Source organism: Carassius auratus, chromosome 7 (genome assembly GCF_003368295.1).
Source record: "Carassius auratus strain Wakin chromosome 7, ASM336829v1, whole genome shotgun sequence".
Taxonomy (NCBI): domain Eukaryota; kingdom Metazoa; phylum Chordata; class Actinopteri; order Cypriniformes; family Cyprinidae; genus Carassius; species Carassius auratus.
The window spans coordinates 9,823,960-9,849,929 of record NC_039249.1 but is presented as its reverse complement, the minus strand read 5'-3'; the positions used below and the strand labels follow the sequence as shown (position 1 = coordinate 9,849,929).

General features: G+C 38.0%; 3 protein-coding genes and 5 non-coding genes across 9 annotated transcripts; all 8 read left to right on the top strand.

Annotated features, from left to right (window-relative positions):
• Positions 1-930: 930 nt before the first annotated feature.
• naa40 (N-alpha-acetyltransferase 40, NatD catalytic subunit) lies at positions 931-6,655 on the top strand. Its single transcript, XM_026267187.1, has 8 exons — positions 931-1,123; positions 2,931-3,026; positions 3,149-3,201; positions 3,324-3,419; positions 3,932-4,090; positions 5,125-5,208; positions 5,298-5,375; positions 5,580-6,655. Exons 1-8 carry the CDS (start codon positions 1,118-1,120, stop codon positions 5,722-5,724), a joined length of 717 nt encoding a protein of 238 aa, XP_026122972.1. The 5' UTR covers positions 931-1,117; the 3' UTR covers positions 5,725-6,655.
• A 985-nt stretch (positions 6,656-7,640) lies between these two features.
• Positions 7,641-13,473, top strand: LOC113105829 (galactosylgalactosylxylosylprotein 3-beta-glucuronosyltransferase 3-like). Its single transcript, XM_026267175.1, has 6 exons — positions 7,641-7,747; positions 7,900-8,036; positions 8,118-8,283; positions 8,608-8,962; positions 9,686-9,976; positions 11,851-13,473. Exons 2-6 carry the CDS (start codon positions 7,949-7,951, stop codon positions 11,947-11,949), a joined length of 999 nt encoding a protein of 332 aa, XP_026122960.1. The 5' UTR covers positions 7,641-7,747; positions 7,900-7,948; the 3' UTR covers positions 11,950-13,473.
• Positions 13,474-14,427: 954 nt separating this feature from the next.
• On the top strand, positions 14,428-18,269 carry LOC113105834 (uncharacterized). Of its 2 annotated transcripts, none has more exons than XM_026267183.1 (3): positions 14,428-14,523; positions 15,630-16,291; positions 17,455-18,269. In XM_026267183.1, the coding sequence occupies exons 2-3, from the start codon at positions 15,674-15,676 to the stop codon at positions 17,605-17,607; spliced, it is 771 nt and encodes a 256-aa protein (XP_026122968.1). In that variant the 5' UTR covers positions 14,428-14,523; positions 15,630-15,673; the 3' UTR covers positions 17,608-18,269. The 2 variants fall into 2 exon arrangements, with proteins under 2 accessions (XP_026122968.1, XP_026122967.1); XM_026267182.1 differs by lacking the exon at positions 14,428-14,523 and adding an exon at positions 15,296-15,502 and having other exon boundaries at positions 17,455-17,814.
• Positions 18,270-20,403: 2,134 nt separating this feature from the next.
• On the top strand, positions 20,404-20,475 carry LOC113106660 (small nucleolar RNA SNORD27). The gene has a single exon (XR_003292533.1). It is a non-coding gene; the product is annotated as a small nucleolar RNA SNORD27 (small nucleolar RNA).
• A 544-nt stretch (positions 20,476-21,019) lies between these two features.
• LOC113106658 (small nucleolar RNA SNORD29) lies at positions 21,020-21,084 on the top strand. The gene has a single exon (XR_003292532.1). It is a non-coding gene; the product is annotated as a small nucleolar RNA SNORD29 (small nucleolar RNA).
• Positions 21,085-21,724: 640 nt separating this feature from the next.
• On the top strand, positions 21,725-21,851 carry LOC113106663 (small nucleolar RNA SNORD22). Its single transcript, XR_003292536.1, has one exon. It is a non-coding gene; the product is annotated as a small nucleolar RNA SNORD22 (small nucleolar RNA).
• A 181-nt stretch (positions 21,852-22,032) lies between these two features.
• Positions 22,033-22,101, top strand: LOC113106661 (small nucleolar RNA SNORD31). Its single transcript, XR_003292534.1, has one exon. It is a non-coding gene; the product is annotated as a small nucleolar RNA SNORD31 (small nucleolar RNA).
• Positions 22,102-22,233: 132 nt separating this feature from the next.
• On the top strand, positions 22,234-22,300 carry LOC113106662 (small nucleolar RNA SNORD31). The gene has a single exon (XR_003292535.1). It is a non-coding gene; the product is annotated as a small nucleolar RNA SNORD31 (small nucleolar RNA).
• The last annotated feature ends 3,670 nt before the right edge of the window (positions 22,301-25,970 follow it).

Sequence of the window (25,970 nt, the reverse complement as noted above, 5' to 3'; positions counted from 1 at the left end):
GCATGTGGAGAGAGCTTGACCCTTAACCTCAAACCCTATGTCGTCATTTCCCCAAGACTCAGCGGCTAATGCCCAATGCTGCTGAGAGGGAAAGAAAGAGTGAAGAGAGGGAGGGAGGAAAGGAGAAGGAGATAAAGAAAGGGAGAGTAGAGCGCGGAAATTTCGGGGCCGCTTCTTGGCGCGAATCTGGCAGGGAAAAAATAAAAGCGAAAAGCGGTCGCTAGTGTAACCCCTCTCACCCGGGTCCTCTCTGACGCTCCTCGCACTCGCTCCGAGCGGGGCTCGAACCCGGGTCTTCCGGCATGGGAGGCGGACGCACTAACAAGGAGGCTAAATGGCTACAGCCACTAGCGTCTGTCGCTAGTGCGTCTCTTGAGATCGGGGAGTGAGGTTTACCTGCACAGCACTACTCGCTGGCCTCCGTTACACTCACCCCCCTAAACCTCACTCCCATCCGGGTCACGGCACCAATGTAACCCCTCTCACCCGGGTCCTCTCTGACGCTCCTCGCACTCGCTCCGAGCGGGGCTCGCACCCGGGTCTTCCGGCATGGGAGGCGGACGCACTAACAAGGAGGCTAAATGGCTACAGCCACTAGCGTCTGTCGCTAGTGCGTCTCTCTTGAGATCGGGGAGTGAGGTTTACCTGCACAGCACTACTCGCTGGCCTCCGTTACACTCACCCCCCCTAAACCTCACTCCCATCCGGGTCACGGCACCAATGTAACCCCTCTCACCCGGGTCCTCTCTGACGCTCCTCGCACTCGCTCCGAGCGGGGCTCGAACCCGGGTCTTCCGGCATGGGAGGCGGACGCACTAACAAGGAGGCTAAATGGCTACAGCCACTAGCGTCTGTCGCTAGTGCGTCTCTTGAGATCGGGGAGTGAGGTTTACCTGCACAGCACTACTCGCTGGCCTCCGTTACACTAGCTGCTTTATAGATTACTGTTTTTTAAGCTACCAACCCTCGAGCTCTTGTGTTACTGTAGACTAGCTCGCTCGTTAGCATTTTTAACATTCTTTACCACACACCACATCTCATCTTCAGATCTCTTAACTTCTTTAAAGCTATTTAGAGTGCTTAAGTCGCGTCGAGGTGGTCGTATAAAACCTGCACAATGGGGGTGAGTTTGTCTGTCCGTGTTGTATGTTGTTAGCTTTGCTCTTATTTGGGCTTTGATAAATGCGTGCGGCAATTTGAACAAAGACTGATGGAAGCAAATCATTCTCCCCGGAGAGAGTGTGTGTAACGTGTGTGTGTGTGTGTTTGATGGAGATAAACGCGGAACTCATGAATAACTACGGGGTGGTGGGGAGATTTTGGTGGTTTAAAGATGCCCAGGTCCTGAGTAGATTCTTGTAGTGTCCATCCGAGTAACACAAGTGTCCTCCTCAAACGCTTTCTGGTTCATTTCATGTGCCTCGTCGACTGCGCCATTTCTAAAACACTAAGCACAAAAACACTGATACATTTGTATCAAGGCAAACTGTTGCTGTTTTCGTCAGACTGCCTGTATTGTCCTTTTCCAATAGTCGATGCATTAGTCACACGAGGAGCTGGTGAGAAATGAGGGTAATGTGTAAAAACAGTTTATTTGAGCTCCTCATGCAGGCTTTTAATTAGCACGATGGCAGCAGCCACTGCGAGATCAAACCTCCTCGCGACAGCATCATTGCTTGCTCGAGTTTGGATGATAGATTTATGTCTGGCATTAGTGAACTCCGTGCACTGAGCCCGCCGCCGTCAGAAAACTGTTCTGCTCCACGTGCTTTGTGTTCTTCTCAGCACCTGTTTCCTGCTTCTCTTGCTATTAATGTACGTGGAGATAAAGAGCAGCTTGCTTTTTGTGCCTCCAGCCAGACATTTCCTCCTGGTGTATTATTTTTGATACACAATACAAATCTTAAAAACAGGCATGATCAAACCCTCAGATTTACATGCATAGCATTATTATAAAGTGTCCAATAATGTGTCTCTACCTCCATGCGGTCACATGTATCTACACAGAAACAAACGGAACCACAAATGTTAATGCAAACTGTTTCGAAGGCAGGGTTATTGTTGTTTGCCTGTGATGGATGTGTACATATTGACTGGGATTGTTAGTCGGACAATACTTGGCCATTTTGAGTTTGTCAGCTTTGAACAATAGTTGCTGTTTTTGTTTTTTATAAACACATTTTTTTGTGTGTGAATTATTAGTAAATGCTTGCTATTTAAAAAATGGGGAAAAATCATATTGTGAAATAAGTGTTTAATTCCACTGTTTTGTGTGCTGTCTCATTTGATGTGATTAAATTATGGTATACAACAGGGTTCAAAAGTACCATACGAATGCACTAGTGTACTAGTGATTTATTATTTATTTTTTATGTCATTTATAAGCTTTAATTATATAATTGTCAGCATACCAGTTTGAGTGACTTTCTGATTTGTGACGTTTCAGAGGATCTTGTCGTGTATGTTTGTAAAAGTACTGAAAATGTATGATTATGTGATTAATTTCCTCTTCATTTATATAACATTCAGTTTTTCAAAATCCTAGAACATATAATAAAATAATAACCAGATTCCAAAATGCATTTAATTCATTTATTTATATAGTTTATACATTACAGATTTTCTAAATCAGCTTTGCTATAAAAATAAAGTAAGTGTTAATGTTGCAAAATCTAATATCAAATATGAAATAACTTCATTATCAGCATTAAAGCAGCTCTTACAGAAGTCTGTAGTGTTATTATTCATTTAATTTTTAAATTCAGTTAAATTAATTTTTGGACCCATTGTATGTATACATTATACATTTAGGCTCCGCTTTTCTTTCCCAAAGTAGAGCTCAAAGTTATAAAGTTTAAATATTTCTGACCATTTTTTCTCACTCTTTATGTGATTATAGTGTTTGACAATATCTTTCTTTTACTATTTAGAGAAAATCAAACAGAGCAAAGGAAAAAAAGCAGAGAAGACTTGAAGAACGGGCAGCTATGGATGCAGTTTGTGCAAAGGTGGAGGCGGCCAATAAGGTATGTTTTGAGAACATCTGAAAAAAACCTTTTCAAAATATGTGCATGCGTCTTCATATTGCAGTGTTAATGTTCTTGCAGTAGACAAATACTAACAGAATGTGTCCGGTGGCCTTTTACAGCTTGAAGATCCTCTGTCTGCAATGCCTGTGTTCAAAAAGTATGACCGAAATGGGTACGCTATCCCTACGTTTCCCCTTTGACGGATGTGTCATATGCTGCCTCTAAACTGGTAAACAGATCATTTCATTTTCTGAGATCCAATACTAATGTTGTGAATATCTGAATCTGTCACAGGCTAAACCTGGAGATTGAGTGTAAACGGGTAACTGCATTGAGTCCAGATACAGTGGAGTGGGCCTATGAGTTGACTAGAGCCAACATGCAGACGCTGTAGGTATTGAGCAAGTCAACATGTGGGGTAATCCAGCATCCCATATTGTTACTGCTTTAGATGTTTTATTTGTCAATTTTTAGTGTCTGGCATTTATTTTTTCATTGCAGAGATTTTTAAAGGATACTTGTCTTGTATTCTGTTGACATTTAGATACTGGTTTTGGGTTTAATGGAAGTCAGTTTTTGCTATTTACCATTAAAGGTATAGTTCAACCAAAAATAGTTAACATTTACTTTTAAGTTCAGAACACTGAACTTATTTACTCACCTTCATGCCATTCCAAGACTCTATATGACTAATGAATGAAAGTCAGTGGGCTTCTTTAACACAGATAATACAAGGGATACAGGCCTGGAATGACATGAGGGCCAGTAAATTATTGTGGGTCAAAGCTGGAGTACATTGCTGCTGCTGGTCATTTTGCTATTTATGAAATCTAATTCCAGGAGAAATGTCAATTTGGTTAGTTTATAACAAAAAACCTTTGTGTTCCATTATGTTTTGGCAGATATGAACAGAGTGAGTGGGGATGGAAGGAGAGGGAGAAAAGGGAGGAGATGAAGGACGAGAGAGCTTGGTATCTCCTGGCCCGGGATGCTGACTCCACAACTGTAGCATTTTCAAACTTTCGATTTGATGTAGAGTGTGGAGATGAGGTTTTATATTGGTAATGTTGCTTTAATTATTACTTATAGGACCGCTATGAATTTCTCTTTGGGGATTATAACAAATCTGTTAGAGAATGTTAATTTTTTTTTTTTTTTTTGATGTCAGACATTTATTTATTTGTACTCCTTTGCATCATCTAACACATTTAAATCTATAAAAAAAAGAATAATAAAAATGTTAAAAAATCTAAAAATGAATATTTTACATATTGTGTATATATTATAACGTTAATACCTAAATTAACATGTATCATTTAAAATGGATGTTTTTTTTTGTTTGTTTGTTTTTTTTTTGTCTGATTTGAAATTTATTTAGTATAGCACAGAATAAATCAATTATTGTCCTTAAAGGGATAGATCTCCCAAAAATGAAAATTCTGTCATTTGTTACTTCCCCTCATGTCGTTCCAATCCCATAAGACCTTCGATGATCTTCAGAAAACAAGATATTTTTGATGAAATCTAAGAGCTTTCTGACCCTTACATAGACCGCAACACAATGGACTATTCCCAGGCCAAGAAACACAGTAAGGACATTGGTAAAACAGTTCATGCTTCAACCGTGATTGATCATAATACACTGTATAATGCCGCTAACTCAAGGGAGAAGAATTGTTGAATAAAGTTATTATTTGTAAATTGCGGTTGAACCATGGATGTCACATGGACTTTTTTAATGATGTCTTACCTTTCTTAACTATTTAAGGGTCAGAAAGCTCTTAGATTTCATCAAAAATATCCTAATTTGTGTTCGGAAGATAAACGAAGGTTTTATGGGTAATTAAAGACAGAATTAAATTTTTTGGCTGAACTATCCCTTTAACATGAAAATAATTGGCTTATTAATATCTGCCATAATTGTAGTACTGTGCATCTATCTGTCTACCTTCATTGCACACGTTATATAAGTGGGAGTGTTTCTCGCATGTTATTTTTGCAATGTGTGACTTCACTGATTCTCTGAGTCATATAAGACACATGACCTCAAGAGAGTGCTGTTTGTGTCTGACGGATTCTAATAATGTCTCCCCAGTTATGAAGTTCAGCTGGAGAGTAAAGTCAGGCGGAAAGGCCTGGGGAAGTTTCTCATCCAAATCCTTCAGCTTATTGCCAACAGGTACCACAACAAAACCCAGCATTCCAAGAACGTATTGCTTTTGAACTCAAAACTCATCATTCTCTTCTTGTTCTTGTGTCTTCCCTCAGCACGCAAATGAAAAAGGTCATGCTGACCGTATTTAAACACAACCACGGTGCTTACCAGTTCTTTAGGGAGGCTTTACAGTAAGTCCCATCCTTCTGGACTCATACGCATTCACCACTTCCTCACCTCATGAAATCCCCGTTCCTCTTCTGAATGGAGATTTATATACCGGCCTGTACAATCAACAGAACTCTGAATGATAGCAGTTGCCATAGCAACAAGTGCCTGCTCTACTTATTCAGTGTTAAATATGAATTCACCAATAGCCGTCCTCTTGCTTTCAGGTTTGAGATTGACGAATCGTCACCTAGTATGTCCGGTTGCTGTGGAGAAGACTGCTCCTATGAGATTCTGAGCCGGAGAACAAAGTACGGCGAGGCATCGGGACATGCTCATGGGGGCGGCCACTGTGGAGGCTGCTGCCATTAAGAGCCAGCCTTCCTCTGTTGTTTCTGAGCTTCCTCATCCTCATTCCCTACCCTGCTCCGTCACCCACAATCCCCTCTTAGAAAGCCCTTAAAACAGTCTCTCCTGTGCATATTCAGCAATGAAACCCCGTTGATGCTTGCTCTTGGTTTTTAACTTAAAAAGCTCATTCACCATCTCACATAGTAAGTGACGTTTTCAGTCTCAAAGGTTTGAATGACGACAAAATGGCAGTGAAGGCCACTGTGAGCCAAATGTAACCTTTTTCACCTCAGGTATCAGCATGGTGAGGCTCAAGCGTATGTTTTTGTGTTCTGCGTTTTCTTCTTTTTCTCCAGAAACTGCGTGTCACTCAGCTGTTTTATTGCTATAGAGAGTGGATGCAGGTGTTGGTCACAGTGGTTTTTACACCAGTTTCACTCTACACCACTTTTCAGGGTAATTGTATTTTAACTAAAAGCTGATGTTTGCTTATCACTTCAAGAAACAATACGACGATCTGTACTGTTTATAATTCGTAATCGCTCAACCTAGACTGTCTCAGGTCATTCAACTTCTAACAAAATGTTTTCTAACCGCTGTATTTGGGAATTGGTGGATGAGGATTATGTTGCTGTTTGATTTGATACAGGGGTTGGCATGTTAGCTGTGGTGGACCTTTAGTGTAAGAAATATACTTTCATTTTAGTTTTTATCATTACATTCTTTTATCATGTCATTACTGTATATTTCCATTTTTCTTTTTTTGTATATAATCCGTTTGCCATGTACATTTTATTTGCCTTCAAAGACATTGGAAAAATGATACACAAAACTGTTTGAGAGATGAGTGTTCTGGGCTTGTGCTCTCTTGTTGAACTGAAACGAAAGGTCATTCCAGCTTTGTTATGTGTTTGATTTGTTTGCAACAAATAAAGGAATCTTGTTTGACTTATTGACGTTCAGTGGTGTGGTTTTAACATTTTGTTTCAAATTAATCTTGCATAACCTATTCTTAACTGTTTGGTAGATCATAAGCAAAAAAAAAAAAAAAAGAAGTGCAATCACCACCCTTGGTCTTAATAAGAAAGGCTGCTTTGTTCGAATCCTTTGAAGTTCATATTGAGGAAAGGACTGAAGTTAAACATCAGTATTATGAGGAGGCTTATTATTTTAAGCAATGGTTAGTTAAGGGATATCAACTGCACTATTTACGATTACAGAGATTTTAGAAATATACAGTACTGTTATAAAGTTTGTGGTCATTAAGTTTTGGAAACTTGCTCACCAAGGGTGCATTTGTTTATCATAAACACAGTAAAACAGACATAATGTGAAATAATAAATAAAAATGGTGATGCTTTTTTGTTTTAATACGTTTAAAATTTTAATTATCTGTGATTGTAAAGCTGAATTTCCAGCATCCATTACTCCAGTTTTCAGTCACACGATTCTTCAGAAACATTTTAATATGCTGCTTTCACCTAACATTTCTTCTTTTTATAATTTTGTTTGTTTATTTAGTGCATTTTTTCAGTTTAATTCATCCTCGTCAAATAAAAGTATACATTTCTTTGTTTTTAAATGAATTTGGCCTGTAGCATAGATAAACAGCAGCAGTACTTGTATCCATACTCTGCCAGAAATGCTCATGTAGAATAAATTAAGATAATTTCTTATTAAATTACAAATTTACGAACTCAAAAAGATGTCTTTTAAACATTATAATAGCATTTCAGAATTACTACATTCACTTTTACCGTTTTTTTTTTCACAGGTTAGAATTTTTTTTTTTTAAATCGACTGTTTCACAAGTGTTTTAGTAAGTTCTTGTTATGACGGTTAAAGGGTTTAAATGTCCTCGTATGCGAAACAAAAGTTAGATGGCGGAACTATGGTTTATTTTCACGCTTCTGGATGGAGGTCATTGAATGTGTTGCACAAAGCGGAAGTTGTTGGTAGTGCGCAGTGGATGAATGGGGTCGCTGTACATAGTGTACTTCACTAGTATGCACAGAGATCTGTAATGTACATGATATCATTGAGTGTAAGTTAGTATATTCAAATACATTAGTTAAACGCTGTTGTCATAGGATGCACTGGGGTATTTGGGAATCTGCAAAGAGTAGCTTCTTTTTCTCGCTAAGCCATATTTCGTGGCTGTTATAATGCATTCATATGGTCTGTGTCCATGATCAGCGGTTTCCTCGTGCTCCATCAGAGTTGATTTCAGCATCAGCAGCTCATCATGAGAATGCGACTGAAGCTGAAGACGGTGTTTGTCTTGTACTTCACGGTGTCACTACTAGGACTCTTCTATGCGCTGATGCAGCTGGGTAAGACTGGAATCACCGTCATCACTACCTTGTTCATTCACCCTTGAATCATTCATTTCTGAGCATGCCATTGATTCCTAGGTGCAGGCCAGCGCTGTGACTGTAGGGATCCTGACTTGTCTAAAGATCAGCAGATCTCTCAGCTGAGAGGAGAACTGCAGAAGCTGCAGGAACATATCAAAACTTCAGAGCTGTCGAAGAAGACTGATGTGCCCAGAATTTATGTGATAACACCCACATATGCAAGGTATGTACGCAGATTTTTTTCAGAATTACAATAGTGCAGGAATGTTTTTGCAGAAGGAAAGTGCTTGCGAGGCAGCAATTGAATACATTTAAGATTTACATTCTTTTAAACATATGACAAATACTCTAGCATGGCTTTTAAAATGTTCCATTGCCCTGCATCTCAATGCTTTCTTATTGCAAAATATGTGTTCTGTGTGTATGCTTGGCCCCTTAGACATTGAAATATCTCCAGAATTAGGTTTGATGAAGTTTGCATGTTTTGTGGATAAGAATAAAACTAGTTTGTAATCCCGCTCCTTCTCCCTCTTCCTCCTCTCTCCAGACTGGTGCAGAAGGCTGAGCTCACTCGGTTGTCCCACACCTTCCTCCATGTTCCTCAGCTGCACTGGATCGTGGTGGAGGACGCTCCTCTGCCGACTCCGCTGGTCACAGACTTCCTGGCTGCATCTGGCTTGACCTACACCCATCTATACAAGCTGACCCCCAAAGACAGGAAGCTGCAGGAGGGAGATCCCAGCTGGCTGAAGCCCCGGGGGGCTGAGCAGAGGAACGAGGGTCTGCGCTGGCTCAGGGAGATGGGCTCTGCTGCTAAAGGAAAGGAAGCGGCTGCCCTCGAGGAGGCTGTGGTGTACTTTGCTGATGATGACAACACATACAGCCTGCAGCTTTTCGAAGAGGTGAGGGCTTTTAATGGTTAAGTGTACACTACCGTACAAAAGTATGGGGTTGATAGGATTTTTAAAAATGTTTTTGAGACAAAGTTTTCTTATGCTCATCAAGGCTGCATTTTTTTGTTTTGTTCAAAAGGCATAAATGGTTTGCGTCATTGTCTAAAATTATTTTTGTTGGAAAAATCAGTTTAAATGTGTGATAACTGAAAATAGTTTATATATATTATTAAAATTATATATATATATATATATATATATATATATTTTTTTTTTTTTTTTACATTTACAATATTAACTGTTTTAATTGAACAAATGAATTCACTTAATTCACTAAAATGGTTTTATCACTCCATCATTTCTGTAGCTTTTTTCTAATCAATTCAGTTTTTTCTGATATGTTGAAAAGGGTTTTAATAAAATGATTATTACTAGATTTAAATGCTAAAGCTACGCAGTTATAATTACAAATTGTTTAGGAGAATAGCAGTGAGAAAACCTAACATGAGATCATTTCAGGAGTTTTTTGGTTAAACCTCCAGATGGAGCTGTGTTTGGGTTGTACTGAGGTGTAACAGATGTGTCAGATGTTCTCTTGTGGAGATGTGATCAAACTCCTTCTCAAAGCCCTCCTAAAATGTTATCTGCACATAGTCTTTACCTACGATCATATGGACAGAAGGTGTTTCTTTGTCATTATCTATCACTTTTTGGTGTTTCTGTCTCCCTCAGATGCGGTACACATACCGTGTCTCTGTGTGGCCCGTGGGTCTGGTGGGTGGGATGAAGTTTGAGCGGCCCGTGGTGGAGGATGGGAAGGTTGTGCGTTTCCACACTGGCTGGCGTCCCAACCGCCCGTTTCCCATCGACATGGCTGGTTTTGCTGTGTCCCTGAGGATGATCCTGTCCAATCGCCAAGCACAGTTCGACGGTGATGCTCAGATGGGCTTCCTGGAAAGCAGCTTCCTTCAACACCTGGTTACTATGGATGACCTCGAACCCAAAGCAGACCTGTGCACTAAGGTAGCTCCTGAATTCTGTTCCTAGTGGTTGGTGATTAACCAGCTTTTGTGCATGTTAAGATAATGCAACATGACCTTAAACATCATAGTTTTGTGGATTTTTGGTTTATATAGTGTTATTAAAATACATTTGCTTGCATTGTCATTCAGGAAAAAGAAATAGTTCTGTTCAACAGAGGCTGAGCTGTAAAACTTTAAAGGGGGGGTGAAATGCTATTTCATGCATACTGAGTTTTTTACACTGTTAAAGAGTTGGATTCCCATTCTAAACATGGACAAAGTTTCAAAAATTAAGTTGTACGTTTGAAGGAGTATTTTTGTTCCAAAAAAACCTCTTCCGGTTTGTCACAAGTTTCGGAAAGTTTTTTTCGAGTATGGCTCTGTGTGACGTTAGATGGAGCGGAATTTCCTTATATGGGTGCTCCCATATAGCAGAGCAGAGAGAGGCTGAGCACAGCCTGATCAGAGCGAGAGCGTCGCGAAAAGTCACAAAAGAAGTGTGTTTTTGGTTGCCAGGGCAAGACAACCCTGCACAGATTACCAAAAGAGAAACAGCATTAAGGGACCAGTGGATGGAGTTTATTTTTACAGAGCATCAATGGAGTTGTGCAAGTGTTTTTGTTTGTTCCCTGCATTTCGGATTGCACGTCGTTTATTTCTTAAGGATAATGCAGTCCCAACGGAAAAGGGTCACGATTGTGTGTTGGAACCACATGTGGTGAGTAAAACTGCTTCAAATATCTCTGTGTTGTTAACTTAACTATCAGCGCGTAAGCACATCAAGTAAACAACATGCGATGTTGTCATCAAACTGCACTTTCCACATGTACAGCTTAAAAAAAAAAAAAAAAAAAAAAAGACGACATAAAGTGGAACTTAGTCATTTTCCAAAACCGCTAAGCAAATATATACAGTTTCAGTACATACGACATAGCATACCGCCTTTGCTGATGCTGCTCTTGTTAAATTTCAGCCTCTGGATCTGTTTCACAGCTTCCACATGCTCTCAACTCAAAAGCCTACTAGCGCTCGTGATTCTTTAGCTCCGCCCACACGTCACGCCTCTAGGCGCTCGTGTTTTTCCGGGAAAAATCGGTACAGACTATCTTTCTCTTATAAATATAATAAAAATAAAGACTTTTTGGAGTTATGAAGGATGCAGTACTACTCTATAGGTACTCAAGATTAACAGGATATTGAGTGAAAACGAGCATTTCACCCCCCCTTTAAAATGAACAATTCTCCATAAATGTCATTATATGTGACCCTGAAACACAAAACCAGTCTCAAGTCGCTGGGGTATATTTGTAGCAATAGCCAAAAACACAGTATTTAGATGTTTTGGTCCCTCAGATTTCAGATTTTCAAATAGTTGTATCTTGACCAAATATTGTCAGATCCTTATAAACCATACATCAGTGGAAAGCTTATTTATTCAGCTCAATTTAAAAACAAAATAACAATTGACTGGTTCATGGTTTATTGTTTATGATTTTTTTTTTTTATGTTCATGTTGTGTATATTCAGCGTTAATTTAGCTACATTTAATTTCAGCTTGACATTTTTATTAGTTATTAGTTATATTAGTTGGTTGACAAGGCAACATTTCAGATTTTCACTATATATGAATAATATTTAGATTTTTCTGAATGCCATGACCTATTTCTCTAAATTGTTATTAAGTAAATGTCATTTCAGATTCCTTGGTGAACAATTAATTTTAATTTTCAACCATGAACTGACAGGGAGCCATTCCTTAAATTCTTAATTTTGCCCAACCTTTTTTTGTAATGATGTAGTGGTGAGTAAACAATGACTTTTTTTGGGGTCATCTATTCCTTTATGTACAACTGAAATGATTTTGCTGTTGCTCAGGTGCTGGTGTGGCACACCCGAACTGAGAAGCCAAAGATGAAGAGGGAAGACGCTTTGCAGAAGCAAGGGTTGGGTTCAGATCCAGATGTGGAGGTGTGAGCAGCTGCAAGCACCTCCTCAGAACATGCCTGAACTTCACCAAACTTCCACGCTTCCATCGCGCCAAACAGATTCTCTGATTTATGGCAAGAGGTGAAAATGTAAAAGTGTGATTTCTGAGCCACACACCAAAGACATGAGGAATGAGGAAAGGAAGTGATGAATGACGGGGTAAAAAAAATGCAAAGGACCCTGCAGCCTAAAAGAAAATGGATTTCTTGCATCCCATAAACCATCCCTATCACTGGTACACTTGAACAGTATTTTAAAGAGAATTTGACATATGGAATCAATAAATAAGATGAGCTCATATTTGTAGATTATAAATGTAATTGTACAGTGTGAGGCTTGCTTGAAAAGTATTTATAATGTGAACTCATTATGTCTATGCTGTCCATGTCTCTGTTACCTTCAGTCTAGGTGTACTTGTCTTATGTCTTCACATAAAGTCTTAAAGTCTACGATAATTGTTTTCTTCACTGATAAATGGAGGATATAAAGAGGTCATATATGGTGTCTACTTATGCCATGAACAATCTTTGTTGAATCACAATGGTGTGCTTATCTTTAATCCAGTGGCATGTTGGGTACGTGGCACTGGTGAAGCTTCAGGTGACAGTGTAAAGTACAGATGAGATCACTTGATCCTGTGAAACAAAGGGTGAAAACATTTACAGAATGTGAAAACAGTTAGAATTACTGCGTTGATGTAGAAATGTAGATAGTGCGAGAATGTAGTGGACAGTTCGGTTTTTGCACACTTTGTCAGATTCCATGTGAATTAAACTGGTCACAGCTCAGAGGAGGTTGAGTAGAGTGCAAAAGTCCAGTTTTGGAAGTTGAACGTTTTGATTTTTAACGATAATGTGTAAACTACTAAAGACAGGTGAGGTTGTTATTACATGCTTTTGATTAAGCCATCAGCCTGCAATATTTCAACTTATTTTTAAATAATCATGTTCAACAGTGGGATTCCTGATGAAAACAGAATTACCCACAATGTTGCAAAGAATCGTAGAATTGAATGTAAATATTGCTTACATAGTATAGAGTCAGTCTCCAGACATTCCCAAATGAGTTAAATATTTGAGCATATATGTACATTTTGCAATAAATGTCAAATAAATTGCTTCTTTATAACATTTATAACATCCTCCTGTAGTTCAAACAGTAGAGCATGGTGCTAGCAATGCCACGGTTGCCAAGGTGCAAAAACTGATCAAATGTGAATGCAGTGTTAAGTTGCTTTGGATGAAAATGTCTGCCAAATGCATAGATGTAAATCTTTAGGTCAATAGTTTTATATTTTCTCTAGTTTCCCCTTATTAAAGCTGTCAAGTACTCAGTACCTTTGTTTTTTGTGTCAAATCATGTAATGTATAGTTTATTTCTGAATGTCAAATGACCATCATGTCAAGGCCACTTAAACCATGTTACCTTGATGTTTAAACACCACTGGTGTCTCATGGCTTTCTCTTGCTATAAATAAAAGCATTTGCTATTGCCAGATAATTTTCTCAGGTATTTTTGAATGCCACGTCTATTTCGGAGCCATCCTGAACAGACTAATCCTCACCTTTTTACGAGTTTGCTGATCTCTCACTATATATATAGTTCTATAAACCACAGGGAATGAAGAACCAGACAGTACTCCCTCCTTATAATGACTCAATAGTACTGCAGCATCCTGTGTCCTCACACCTGTGGGCCAATAACACCTGTGAAACAGCTGTTTTTGTATGTCCCCGTCGCCACAGGGCAATGACCTTAACTCTTCTTCAGACTTTTTTTTTTATTATTTTTTTTTATCTGGAAGATGCATAAGGATAGACAATTCTTCAAACAACTACTGTTGTTTAAATTGTTTTAAATAACGCATGAGCTCCAAAGACTTTCAGGCATCACTCCGACATACAATTACATGCACGTTCTTAAGTATTACCCTGTAGCAGACATTTAGAGGCCACACCTAATGTGTCCTGCTATTTATTGCAATCATCCTCTTTCCTTCACTGTCAATTTTATATTTTGAGATCCTTGTTTTACTCTCTTTATGTATTCCATGACTAGTTTGAGGGGGAAAATCATATAAATAACCAAGAGCATTTAGGTACACTGTGCTATATGTGTTGTGTACAGTGAGAGCTCAGTGGATTAGTATTCCTTTTGGAAATGGAAATCCCTCACAGTGCATCATGTTCCCACCCAGTGAATAATCCCAAAAACATATTTAAGAGTCCTGCTCAGGTGAGTCAGTTCTTCTGGTAATGGCTCTCGACACTTGTACTTACAACTTTACAACTTGTGCAGTAAAATTTAGAAACTGTTTGTGTATTTAGGTCTGAGTTGGCTAATGCTTAGCATTTTCTATTTTTTGTAGGCTGCTTCCCTTCTTCAGTTAATTAAATGAAACAGAAACCGAGAGAGAGAGAGAGAGAGAGAGAGGGAGGTATTAGTGTGCTTGAGTGACGACCGGTTCAGACAGTGTGACGATTGTGTGTGTCAGAGTAAGGTGAGTTGGGCACAGAACACTGAGAGCGAGTGAGAGCAGACTCACGCGAAAACACCAACAAGGTAAATTACTAACCTCCAGTGATCTTTGTTTTGTTTTGTATGTTTATTGTTATTAGTTTTTCTGTCATTCATATTTTTGCACTGTATGTTAAGTATATACATATTTAAGCTTATTATGAAACATTCTGAATAGATAAATAAGACTCTTTATTTGTAAAGCAGTATAGGTAAAAATATCTTATTTTTCATGTGTAAATTATAATTGACAATAGCAAATTATATACTATAATTAGTTAATTCCTTTTCTTTTAAACAGCAAAACCTTTAGTGAAAATTTTTGAATTTTATATACGACACTTTCAAACCAGTACTGAGAAATCTTCAAATATAAGAAAACTACACCACTAATTCTGACTTAACATTTACAAAGTTTTGGAGTCTTCGGCACGGCATTTAAATTAAAATATGTTCTCATCAATCATGTATTATGATATCTTTTAACTTTAAGTTCATATACGTTATGAGTTATGGGCTTTACAAAAACGTTTATGTGATAAAATATTAATAGCTTGCTCTTAATTTCACGTTCACGTTTGTAGTTCAGCTATTTGTGAAATATATGAAAAGCCCAGCTTAATGCACGTCCTAAAATGAATAATATCAAAAACGTGCAATAATGACTGTGTAAATCTCTGCACAGTATGACATTTTGAGTCATCTGTCTTGGCACCAGCTGCAGTTCCAGCACAACCAACTGGAGTCAAAGTCAATGACAGGCTGGAGTTGATCTTATCAAAAAGTCATAAAGCAGAGAGTACCCTGTCATTTTAGGAGATATGCTGTTCCTAAATAGGAACTTACTGATACGCTGTATACACACAGAATGAACTTTAAACAGTGTGCCTATGATGACGTGACTGATAAACACACGTTAATGTGGGATGGAGGGGAGAGATAAACCTCGGGCCATGTTTAATTTTCAGTGCAGTAGCCCAAAGGAAGCCTGCATGCTGCTGCTCTTCTTCTTTTGTTTGATTGTGTAAGGAACGTCTTCTGAAAATTCTCTCATGACAAATATAAGGCTGATCTTTTACCAACATTTTTAACAGATGACCACCATCACACGTCAAAGTCACATGTTTCCTTCTTCCTTCCTTCCTCTTTAGATCCCAAAGACTGGATTAACATCTCCTCCTGAGTTCACAAGACCATGACTATCGGCAGGAGCTCCAGAAAGAACAAGGCCCCTTGTTCTCCTCCTTTTCTGGACAAGGCTAATGGATTCTATGGGCGCTTGGATGAGGTGTTCGGAGACGATGTACAGATGGAAAAAGAGACCACAGAGGAACAGATAGGAACCGTAATCCGGAGCACCAAAGACAATAGTACAGCTCCGGGCTGGATAGAAGAAGATGACCATGTGGTTGATTTTAACCAGGGAATGATGGATGATGATGGGACCACTTTACTGAAGAAAAAGCCCGGCAGACTGAGTCGCCGCTGGAGCAGGATGAGCTCCAGGAAGGGAAAATATGACAAATTTTACTCAGAAAAAGAACTTGGTAATGAGACCAACAAGCCCACCTCTGTAGATCTAAATCCAGAGGTTTCACCAGTAGCCCAAACCCTGGAAAACAGCAAAGAACCAGAACCAACACTGATCCATTTCTCTGTGAGCGAGCATGCCGATGACCAGATTCTGTTATCAGGGAAGAAAGAAGGAGAACAGGAAATGGAAGACACAAGAAAAGAGAAGAAGGCAGAAGGCAAACTGAATGGAGAGTCAATGGAAGTTATAAAGAGGACCACTCTCAAAAATTATCGCAAGGTGAGATTAAGTCCTTAGGGTTGGTTGTTTAATTCATTTTGGAAAATTGCGCCGAATTGCGCTCGGTTTCGTTGACGGTTCTAACGTCCGTTCCTCTGCCTAAATACCGTAGCTACTAAAATAACCTAACTGCAGTCTACTTAAATCGCCGTTGCTACCGCAGCGATTCTTTTTGGTGAATAAAACCATGGCCGCAACCCGCTGAGTCAGAACGAATGACTCTAATGAGTCGATTCTTTTTAGTGAATCAAACAGAAACTCCATACAGCACCGTAAGATTACTTTAGTTAATGACTGATTGTTCACATAACAGTGTGTAGATAAAGATAGGCTACAACTAGCGTATGGCAGTGGTATTTTATAACTAGACTAAATGTGTTCCCATATTTGTGCCATTGGTGTTTAACATGGCCATAGTTAAAACAAAATATTGGTTTGCGTTGCACCTTAAACAGACAAATTTTGCTTGATAAAAATATAATTGTGAATAAATCCGAGCATAAGTGCGTTACCTTCAATGTCCTATGCATCATCCCAGTATCTACTTATAATATTTAAGTCTAAAGGAGTTAATAGCTTTATTTGGCAGGTCACTTAAGCAGGCAGGGCTATGGTTACTTTATAACCATCTGTGGTTTGAAGAAGGAAGATATTTTATAGAGGCATATGGGTTAAAGTTCCTTTTTCTGCATTGTGCAGAAATAAGCAGTCTGTAATTTCTGTTATAGGGTCCATCAGGCCATAATTGTTTACATTTGCTGTAATAGCTATAGCATGCTTGTCTCTCCTTTTCATCTCTCCACCCTCCGTAATAGTTATATCCTTGCTCCCACCCTCTTGTGTATTAGTCATTTTCTTGAACTATCTGTTTTCTCTTATATGGTCATTGGACAGATGAAAGTGATACAGGGACAACAACTCTTTTCAGTTGCACACAAGGTGACCTTGATTAGAGGAATGTATGTGAATAACCAAACAACCCTGTCACCTCCATTCTGTCCTTTAGTTCAGCTAATAAGGGCACATTCTTTCTCTGTCAGAGCAATGACCCTGTAGAACTGAACAAACATCTTCCTAATTAACAGTGATGTATGTTCATATAAAGGGTGTTGTTTTCTGTGATAAATTGGCTGTATCATTTATTTTTGCCTTTCTACTTTTAGGCCCTGGACAGAGCTTTCCGTCGAGGATGGGAGACTTTTGTTGCCAATCTGTACAGTGTGACACTGACACCTATATCATCAACCTCCTCTTCATCCACACCATCAAACAAAGCTGAATTGAACAGGAATCGTGTTTTAGCAGAATTCAGATAACAGCAGAACAGACTGATTTGTGTTTTCAAATTGATGAGTAATTTCATTTATTAATTTAAATGTGCTAAAATATTCAATATGCATTGTTGTTCTTGCATTTAACTGATAACCATTGATCTTGTTTTAAACTGATCATTATGTAACCTGACATGAAAGGTCAATATTTGAACTTTTTATCAGTGTATAAATTTGTTATCACAGTGCTAACTAAAGAGGCGTCTACCTGATCTTTGTTCCCTTGTGAGGAAACACGAGGCCTATAATTATCCAATGTGGACAGATCTTTTTTATTTGATGTGATAATGTTTATGAGCTGTGAACAGTAGCAGAGTTCCTGTACTTTGGCGATGAACGTATGTTACAGGTTCTGTACCAAAGAGTTAACTCTTAAAAAAAAAACACACTGGGAGCTCATGGATTTTTATTTTTATTTTTATTTTTTGTAATGTCATCAATAAGTAATATCACTGGCAGTGAAGTATATAAATAACTGAGCCTAGAGATAAAGATTATGTTTTCTTCAGACTTATTTATCTTGTCTAACTTACTTGCTGAACCCAGTTTCCTAATGTAATGCAGGATCATTTTTATTTGTAATGTCTCATTTAATCTGCATTGTGACAAAGCAGTGCTTATAATAAAAATGAAAAGTGAGAAAAAAATCTATCTGTTTGGCTTGATTCTGTTCTACTGCACAAAAGTGTTGTAGTGTTATTTCCTATACATAAAAAAAGTATACTTATAATAATAATAACGTTTTAAACAGCAAAAACATACACCAAAAAATATAGATATACGCCAAATATAGCGAAGCTCAATGAAATACCTTTTGGAAATACAAATACACATACTAAGAAAAGTTGTATAGTAGTATTCTATTTTTAACATAGCAAAATAGTCATGTTAAACATTGTGGTTGATAAGGTTCATCACACACTGGAATGGAATGTCAAGCCAAAAGCATTCCATTGTGGGATACTATATCCCATGCAGCGTGCTCTTATTAATACTGGTCTGGACAGTTTGATAATTAGGGTGGGTCATAAGCACATTATGCACAGTATAAGTACATACTACATACTACAGAGATGTAGACTACTGTGAGTAGCTTTGCAGTTTCAAATCTATTGTGGGCCTAACAGTAACCTTGCATCGGTGCAGATATGGTGCCATCTAGTGGAAAATGTGAATCTTATTGACAGTTATGATTTTCATCTGCTTTTTATATTACAAATCAACAATCAAACAAAAATAAAATAAAAAATAAATAATAATAATAAAACTTCTACAGCTGTGTATGTGATACTAGTATACGTGTGTTAAACGTTCAAATTGTGTTATACATTATTTTGCCTCTAAGTGTCTGCTCTCACTATGCTGCATTTATTAGTTTTGCTATATAGGATGGCTATTATGTGCACTGGAATAAAATGTTTCAGTTTATTATTTTAATAGTAAATAATATATTTTTTAATTCATAAACCGCAACGAATGTTGGCGCTTCTTCTGTGATCCAGCAACCTCATTGGTTGTTTGTAAAATGGGCGTGGATTTTACGTGACAAGAATAAAACTCGCCGAGACCTTCCCTTCGTCCATTTTGGAGCAGCTTCTTCTCTGGTAAGGTGTTTTGCATTATCTATATTATTTATGGTGTAGTTGTCCAGCTTTTTTTTTTTCTTGCGTGGTTTCTACAAAGTGTTCTTAAGTTATATGTAATTATTTTCTTTCTTAGTATGCATCTAAACGTTTATTTCAGTCCGTAGTCCTTAAGTAGATCACTTCTGGGTATTTCCAATCCGCTGGCCCACGAGCCTCTGATTTGTATCTGAACCCATCCTGATTTATCTATTGCTATTATTTGAAATCGTCCCATTATTATCAAAGTTTACATGCTCCTATAGCGTTATTAAAACGTATTTTCTGCTGGTTTGCTTTTTTAAGGCTTTGGCGAGATCTCTCAATGATGATAACTCACAGACCTGTACTGAAATACTGTGATTGCACTTTATTTATCTGAAGAGAGACTCACGTCAATTTCGCGGATTTTATTGTAAACCCTCCGTGTTCTCAAAGCTTCAAATTCAAACACGTGTCTCAACTGCCCGGTTTTCTTTTGCAGCTGTGTCGACCACGAGGAGCATGACTTGCATGGGCTCATGGGAAGGTAAGGGTGCAATTCATAGTGCTTTTCCTAAATCTTATATGGAAATCTATTGATATTAATTTAATCTTTTGGCCTGTTTCATATTTGAAGATCACTTAAATATTGCGTTAAACCTCTGCTCTCTATCTGCATTATTGGATGCATTTTAAATGCTAGATTGTCCTGCATATGTAAACCTGATAAGGAGCTCTTAACTGGAACCATAACATCTATGAAACCAATTTTACTGCATATTATATTACATAAATGTAGTGCATGGCTTCTTTTTATAAAGAAGTTTAATTGATCCAGGATATTAGTTCTGTGGTTTAGGCCTGAATTGTGGTCTACCACACCCAAGAAGTAACTGCAGCACTTGTGTGCTGAATGTATGGATTGACTTCCAGTGCTACTGTGATGACTTATGAATTCTCTCTTCCTGAATTGCTTTGATGTAACTGTTCTAAACTGAGTAGCATTGGACATCTAGTGCACCGTGCCAAGCATTATTGTTTGCTTGTTTGTGAATGCAGGCACTTATTAAAGCATTTGTTTTGCAGTTTCGGTGCCCTCTGCTGGGATGGGTAGACTGAGATCTGTTAAATTCAAGGTAAGCTCTCCAAGTGTTCAGGGTCCTCTTAAGACTGATAATTTATATGATGATTTCAAAAGACAAGCATATGTCTGAATTCCTGTGATGTTTGCCTTTTTTGTTCTGACAAAAGGCAGATGACCGTAGTCCAGTCACCTCCCTATTGCAGGAACTAATTGTTCGGTTTTATTTTAAGGCATCCTTCTCATGAACTCCGAGGGCATGATGACCATGGGTTGTGTTGGTAAGTAGTTTTTCGAATTCAAAGTTAGTTTGGGTATCAAATCTGTTGTCTGAAGTGATTTAAGTATTTATATCTTAACTGGACGACAGATTTGTCATATGGCATTCTAGTCACCAAAGTATGATTGGACTGTGCGACTACAGGTTTTTTTTCTTTTTTATAATTGTAGCTATTTTGTTTACACTGCCTGTTTTCTAGGTAATTTGCCTCCTTTTGTGGTGTTGGTCATTGTACATCATGAGGTGAGGGTTTTTAAATCTCTAGATCACTTTGACCCATTGTGTTATAGACCGCAATGAACCTGTTTTTGTTTCTCTGTTTTAATATTAAAGCACTTTGTCTTTTAGGAAGTGCCTGCATGATGAGCTCTCACCAAAGACCTGGAACTCCCGAGGTACTTCTGTTTATATTAAATGCAGTGTTTAGCTCCGTCTCTGTGATGAAGATACTTAGCTCACTTTGATCCTTTGTGAAAAGACACGAACACCTGAGAGACTTATTAGCTGCGTATCATTCTGATTTTACATATGACACTGTCTGACATCATTCCTCTTTTCTTGACAGGGCTGTTTTTTGTCCAAGACCGAGTTGCTCAAGTCCTTTTGGTGATATTGGGTAAGATTACTTGTTCCCATGTGCTACTTACTAATACTCAATCCCTCTGTAATGTATGATTATTTCTTTGGAATCTCGTTCGTCTGAAAACCTGTTGATAAATATTTGTGAATGACGTTACAGTACATGTTTCCCCCTACATTTTGCATGCTCTGTGTCTGAAGTGACACCCAGATTTGTTTTCTCCCCCTAAAGGTTTCACATCTGTAGTACGCTCAACGGGTAAGCATATGCACTTTATCATTCCATTGGATCTAGTCTTTTTAGTTAACTTGTACCCCTCAGTGTTTGGTTCCATCTGTAACTATGATGATTTTTACAGTCTCGTTCGTCTGAAGTCCTGTTGATAAATTAAATCAAGTTTACTGATGTTACAGATTTGACATTTTCATCTGCATTTTTTATTGTAGCTCTCCCATCTGAAACCTATAAATTTTCTTAATCTATTAGGTGGCACACCTGATGTGGGGAGTTCACAGGTGAGAATTTTCTAATAAACAATGACACCATTGCAGCTGGTCCTTTTATGATGTAATCTGCACATGTCTTACGCCCTGTGTCAATACCAGAACCTGAAAAGGTGAACCCACTGGTATTGCCTGGGCAATAAGGGGATGACTCGTTGGGGTTACCAACAGTCTGAGAAGGACCAGTTTTAACGTAGAAGTGTTTTCTTTTCATATTTTCCCTAATTTTCTTTCCCCCCCTCATTGATTCCTTTCAGGACTGCAGGCGATTCTTAAACTTCTGCTCCCTTGAACGTATTGGAGCTGGTATGTTGGTGGGTTTTTTTTCTTTTTTTTTTTTTTTTTTAAAAAGTTGTATGTAAACTAGGTGTGATGACTGAGATACCGCCCCAGTCTGATTTATCTGACTGAATGGTAACCTCTGACCTCAGTAAATGGATTCAATTTAAAATCTGTACTTGTCAAACATTAGCTAATTCTTCGTCTTTTATACCCTCAGGTAGTTCTGTGACTGACTTTAAAGGTTTGTATCTTCATATTGGCTTGGTTACGTTTTGGATTCCATTTTAAATGATGACGTATATCGCCCCAGTCTGATGTGTTATGACTGATTGATAATTCTGATTAAATGTAGACTTTTTAAAGGTACTAGTTTATGAGACTCTCTGACACTTTCTTTATAACCCCCAGGTCTCTTAAATTGCATTTGAGAAGTTGAACTTGCTGAAACCTGACGTTCATCCCTGTACTTCAGATCTGCTGAACTAAAGTGACTTTTTCCTTTGTATTTATTCTGAAGATTGCAAAATAAAAGTCTCCTCTGAATATGCCATTTGAAATAGTGAGTCATCACCTTTTCTGCATGTTTGTATTGGGATTTTTATCTTTTTTTTTTTTTTTTTTTGTAGAGCAAAAGGCTCACACTCACATCACTATATTTATGCATCATGAATGGTCAGTTTATTTTTTTAAATTTAATAGCATTGGTATGTAAAGCTTCACACTCGAACTAGAAGTAGTGTTGGGTTATGTTTATTTGGTGCTTCACCATATTTTTGGTGTGGTAATTCTAAAGAGTCATATTTGTTATGAGAATGCATCCTAGCATTAATCATTGTTTCCATTGAGAAATTCAAGCATAATTAACAAACTTGTTTCTCTTGGGACAGTTACTTGAATCGTGCTAAGGTTTAAAAAGCAACAATGCTGTTATTTGCTACCCTTTTAAAGGGTGTTTTAATGTTGTTCTGATGAGGGGGAGGAAAGATTAATGAATATTATAAAATGTGGCTAGATTAGAAGCGGCCTCCCTCAAGATCTTCAATCAAAAGAGGAAGGCTAAAGACTGACCTGTAATTTTAAATTTCAGTAAAAAGACTGCAGTAATTGTTCTAGAAAGATGACCAAAATTGAGGTAGAGTGTATTCTTTGCAGACATGGTGTATCTTTAATGCAGCTGAACAGTCAGCTAGTTACAAATAGTGAACCATACGCAAGGAAGAGCTGAGCTGCTATATCCAAGTAGCCAGTCCCCTCATAAAAATACAGATGACCGTTTAACAAAAGACTTGCCTCTTGAATGGCATCTTTTGCACCAGGTAGGTCCTGTTTGTTGGCAAAAACCAAGTGGCTCCTGCTTATTGCTATTCAAGAGAATGCATTAATTACAAAGTGTAATGTATATAGAAAAACCCACACACTACATTTTATTGATTCACAACTATGTGGCCTTTTATGTTCACTAAAAGATGCCAAGTAACGAAATGTATAAAACTCCAAGGTCCAAGATATTGGTCCTCTAACATTTAGTTATAAAGCACTCAGTTCTTTCCTGCAGTCCTCCAGTCTCAATCTGTCAGTGATGTCCACTACCCACACTAGTCCATCTGTACTCTCAAAATAATTCCTCCAGTATGATCTCAGTGACTTTTGGCCACCTACATCCCTGGTATTCATGTTAAACCTAGTCTTTCTGAAGCTAGAGAATCAAAAAGTAATGCACGTGGTTATGTATCACAGTAACATTGGTAAACAGTTTGTATACCTGCACATTCTCTCTCTCTCTCTGTGTGTGTATATATATATATGTATATATTAGTGCTGTCAAACAATTAATCGCATCCAAAATAATTGCCTTTTTTGCCAATTAGTTTCATTAAAAATTAGCATCTAATAATGCTCTCAACCTGCCGTGCTCTTTATGATCGAGTGTCTTAAGCCTAATGTTGGAGAGATCGTGCTGACACGCCGTTAAACTTCTTCAGGATTTTTTTTTCAGCATTGTCAAGAGCTCTAAACAGAAAGGTTAAGGACCCACAACAGTCTTTAGCATCACGAGTAACGAGAACTACACTACATGAGTAACTGGCACTCATGAACAGAGAAAGCATGTACTTTATTAAACAAAACAACAGCGATTTAAAAAAAAAAATTGTTTTCAAAATTATTCATATGAATACTTTTGAATGCAGTTCTGTGAAAGGATGACATACAGCATGTAGCGCTCATTGTGCTTCATCTTATTCAAGATTGCCAGTAAACCCATCGGGAGCGTTTAAGTGTAAAACACTGAATTGATCTTAATCCGAAATAGCACATTAATCACTGAAAATAATAATTTCCTAAATAAAAGTGTTATTGCAAAGCCATACTGCAAACAAGGAAGGGTTACTAAGAGTTGACACAACTCATTAAAGTGTGATTGGTTAGAGAGCTCGAAAAGATGGAGCTGAAGGTATATGATTGGCTATTCAAACTGTCATTCATTATTGGCCTTTTTCTATTGGCGCAGGAAAACCGCGGCAAGGGCGTGTCTAAAAGTCGATTCTATTCACCTTATTCCGCCCCGCCCACTTTTAATACTTCGCATTTCCGCATTTTGTCATCCGACTTCCGCTAAACCGATACGGCACGTCCGGTTACTAGTTTAGTAGTTGTACGATTGTTTATAGTTTGCTATAACTGTGGAGAAATGACAAAGAACGTTATTTTATAAATTGGGAGCACGATGAAAACGTCTTACGACGATCAAATGGTCTCAAATTGTCCCATCCATCGTCGCTGTTAACGTGGGTAATGTTAGACGATATGAAGAAGTGGCCAGAGTTAACCTATATATTTAACTGCCCTGTCAGGAGGAGTTGATGGAGCAGCAAGGAAAAATGATTTAAAAAAAATGTACCGAGGCTTACCAGTATTTACATAATGAGACAGTGGGTCGTGTACTGTTACACAGCGAGGGTTTTTTCGTCTTTTTAAAATTGAACGTGCAACCACCAGCCAGTCGAGCAGTCTAAACCTCTCAGCATGGTGCTGGTTAGTTTTGTGTGTGTGTGTGTGATGTTAATATACACGAAGTTATAAATGTTTAAAAGTATAATAACGTGTTTGATGACCATCATCAGACTAAGTATTTTGTCTAATAACTTAATTGCACAGTGGAGTAAGGTAAGTGAACGTTTATCAGTTACACATTAGAAAAGGAGGAGGCTGGAACTTGGAAGTGAAAAACGCCTTATATCCAGGTATGCATAATTATTAGGCAGATTTTATTTTACAGATAAAACAAGCCAAAAAAAGATTATATATCACTTATAAAAGATTAAATGCAAAATTAATAGTTAAGATTGGTTTGGAATTGGTAAATTTTACCAAAAAATATGATCAGAAAATCAGCTTGCCTCTTAATTCTGCAGTGTATATGCAAAAGGTAAGGTAAAGGTAAGATTTGGTAGGTGTACGTCAAGTCTAATCAATAAGGTAAACGTCAAGTGTAATAATAATGAATGATTCTGAAATAAGACAACTGTGAAATCTTTGAAATGTATTTTAGGTTTGCCATGTTCTGTACAGGGCTGAGGGCCTGTAAGCTGCTCATCTGGGATCCATCACAGCAAGTTACATGTGCCACACAATCAGCAATTCTGTGCCAAGACTGTAGCTAGACTACAAACCTTTTATTTTAAGTATATGCTTCCTCGTGTCAGATGAGTTTCAGACAGGCGACCTGCTGCTTTCAACAAGATAGTTGCAGCTTTGTAAATAAGCAGGAATGAGAATAATTAGGTTAAGGATAGGATATTAGGTAATTGGGGTGGGGTGTAGAGGGTGTGGGTGAAGAACTATATCAAATAAGTTGTTTTAAATCAGTTGTGTTAAATAAGAGACAGACTGTGATTTGTTTTTTAGAACATGGATAATTTAATATAAGTTGTATAAAATCATTTGTGATTTGCTGATCAGTGTTTGTTGTTTTCAGGAAGCAAGAGACACCTTCTACTGACCATCCTGTAAAATTTCA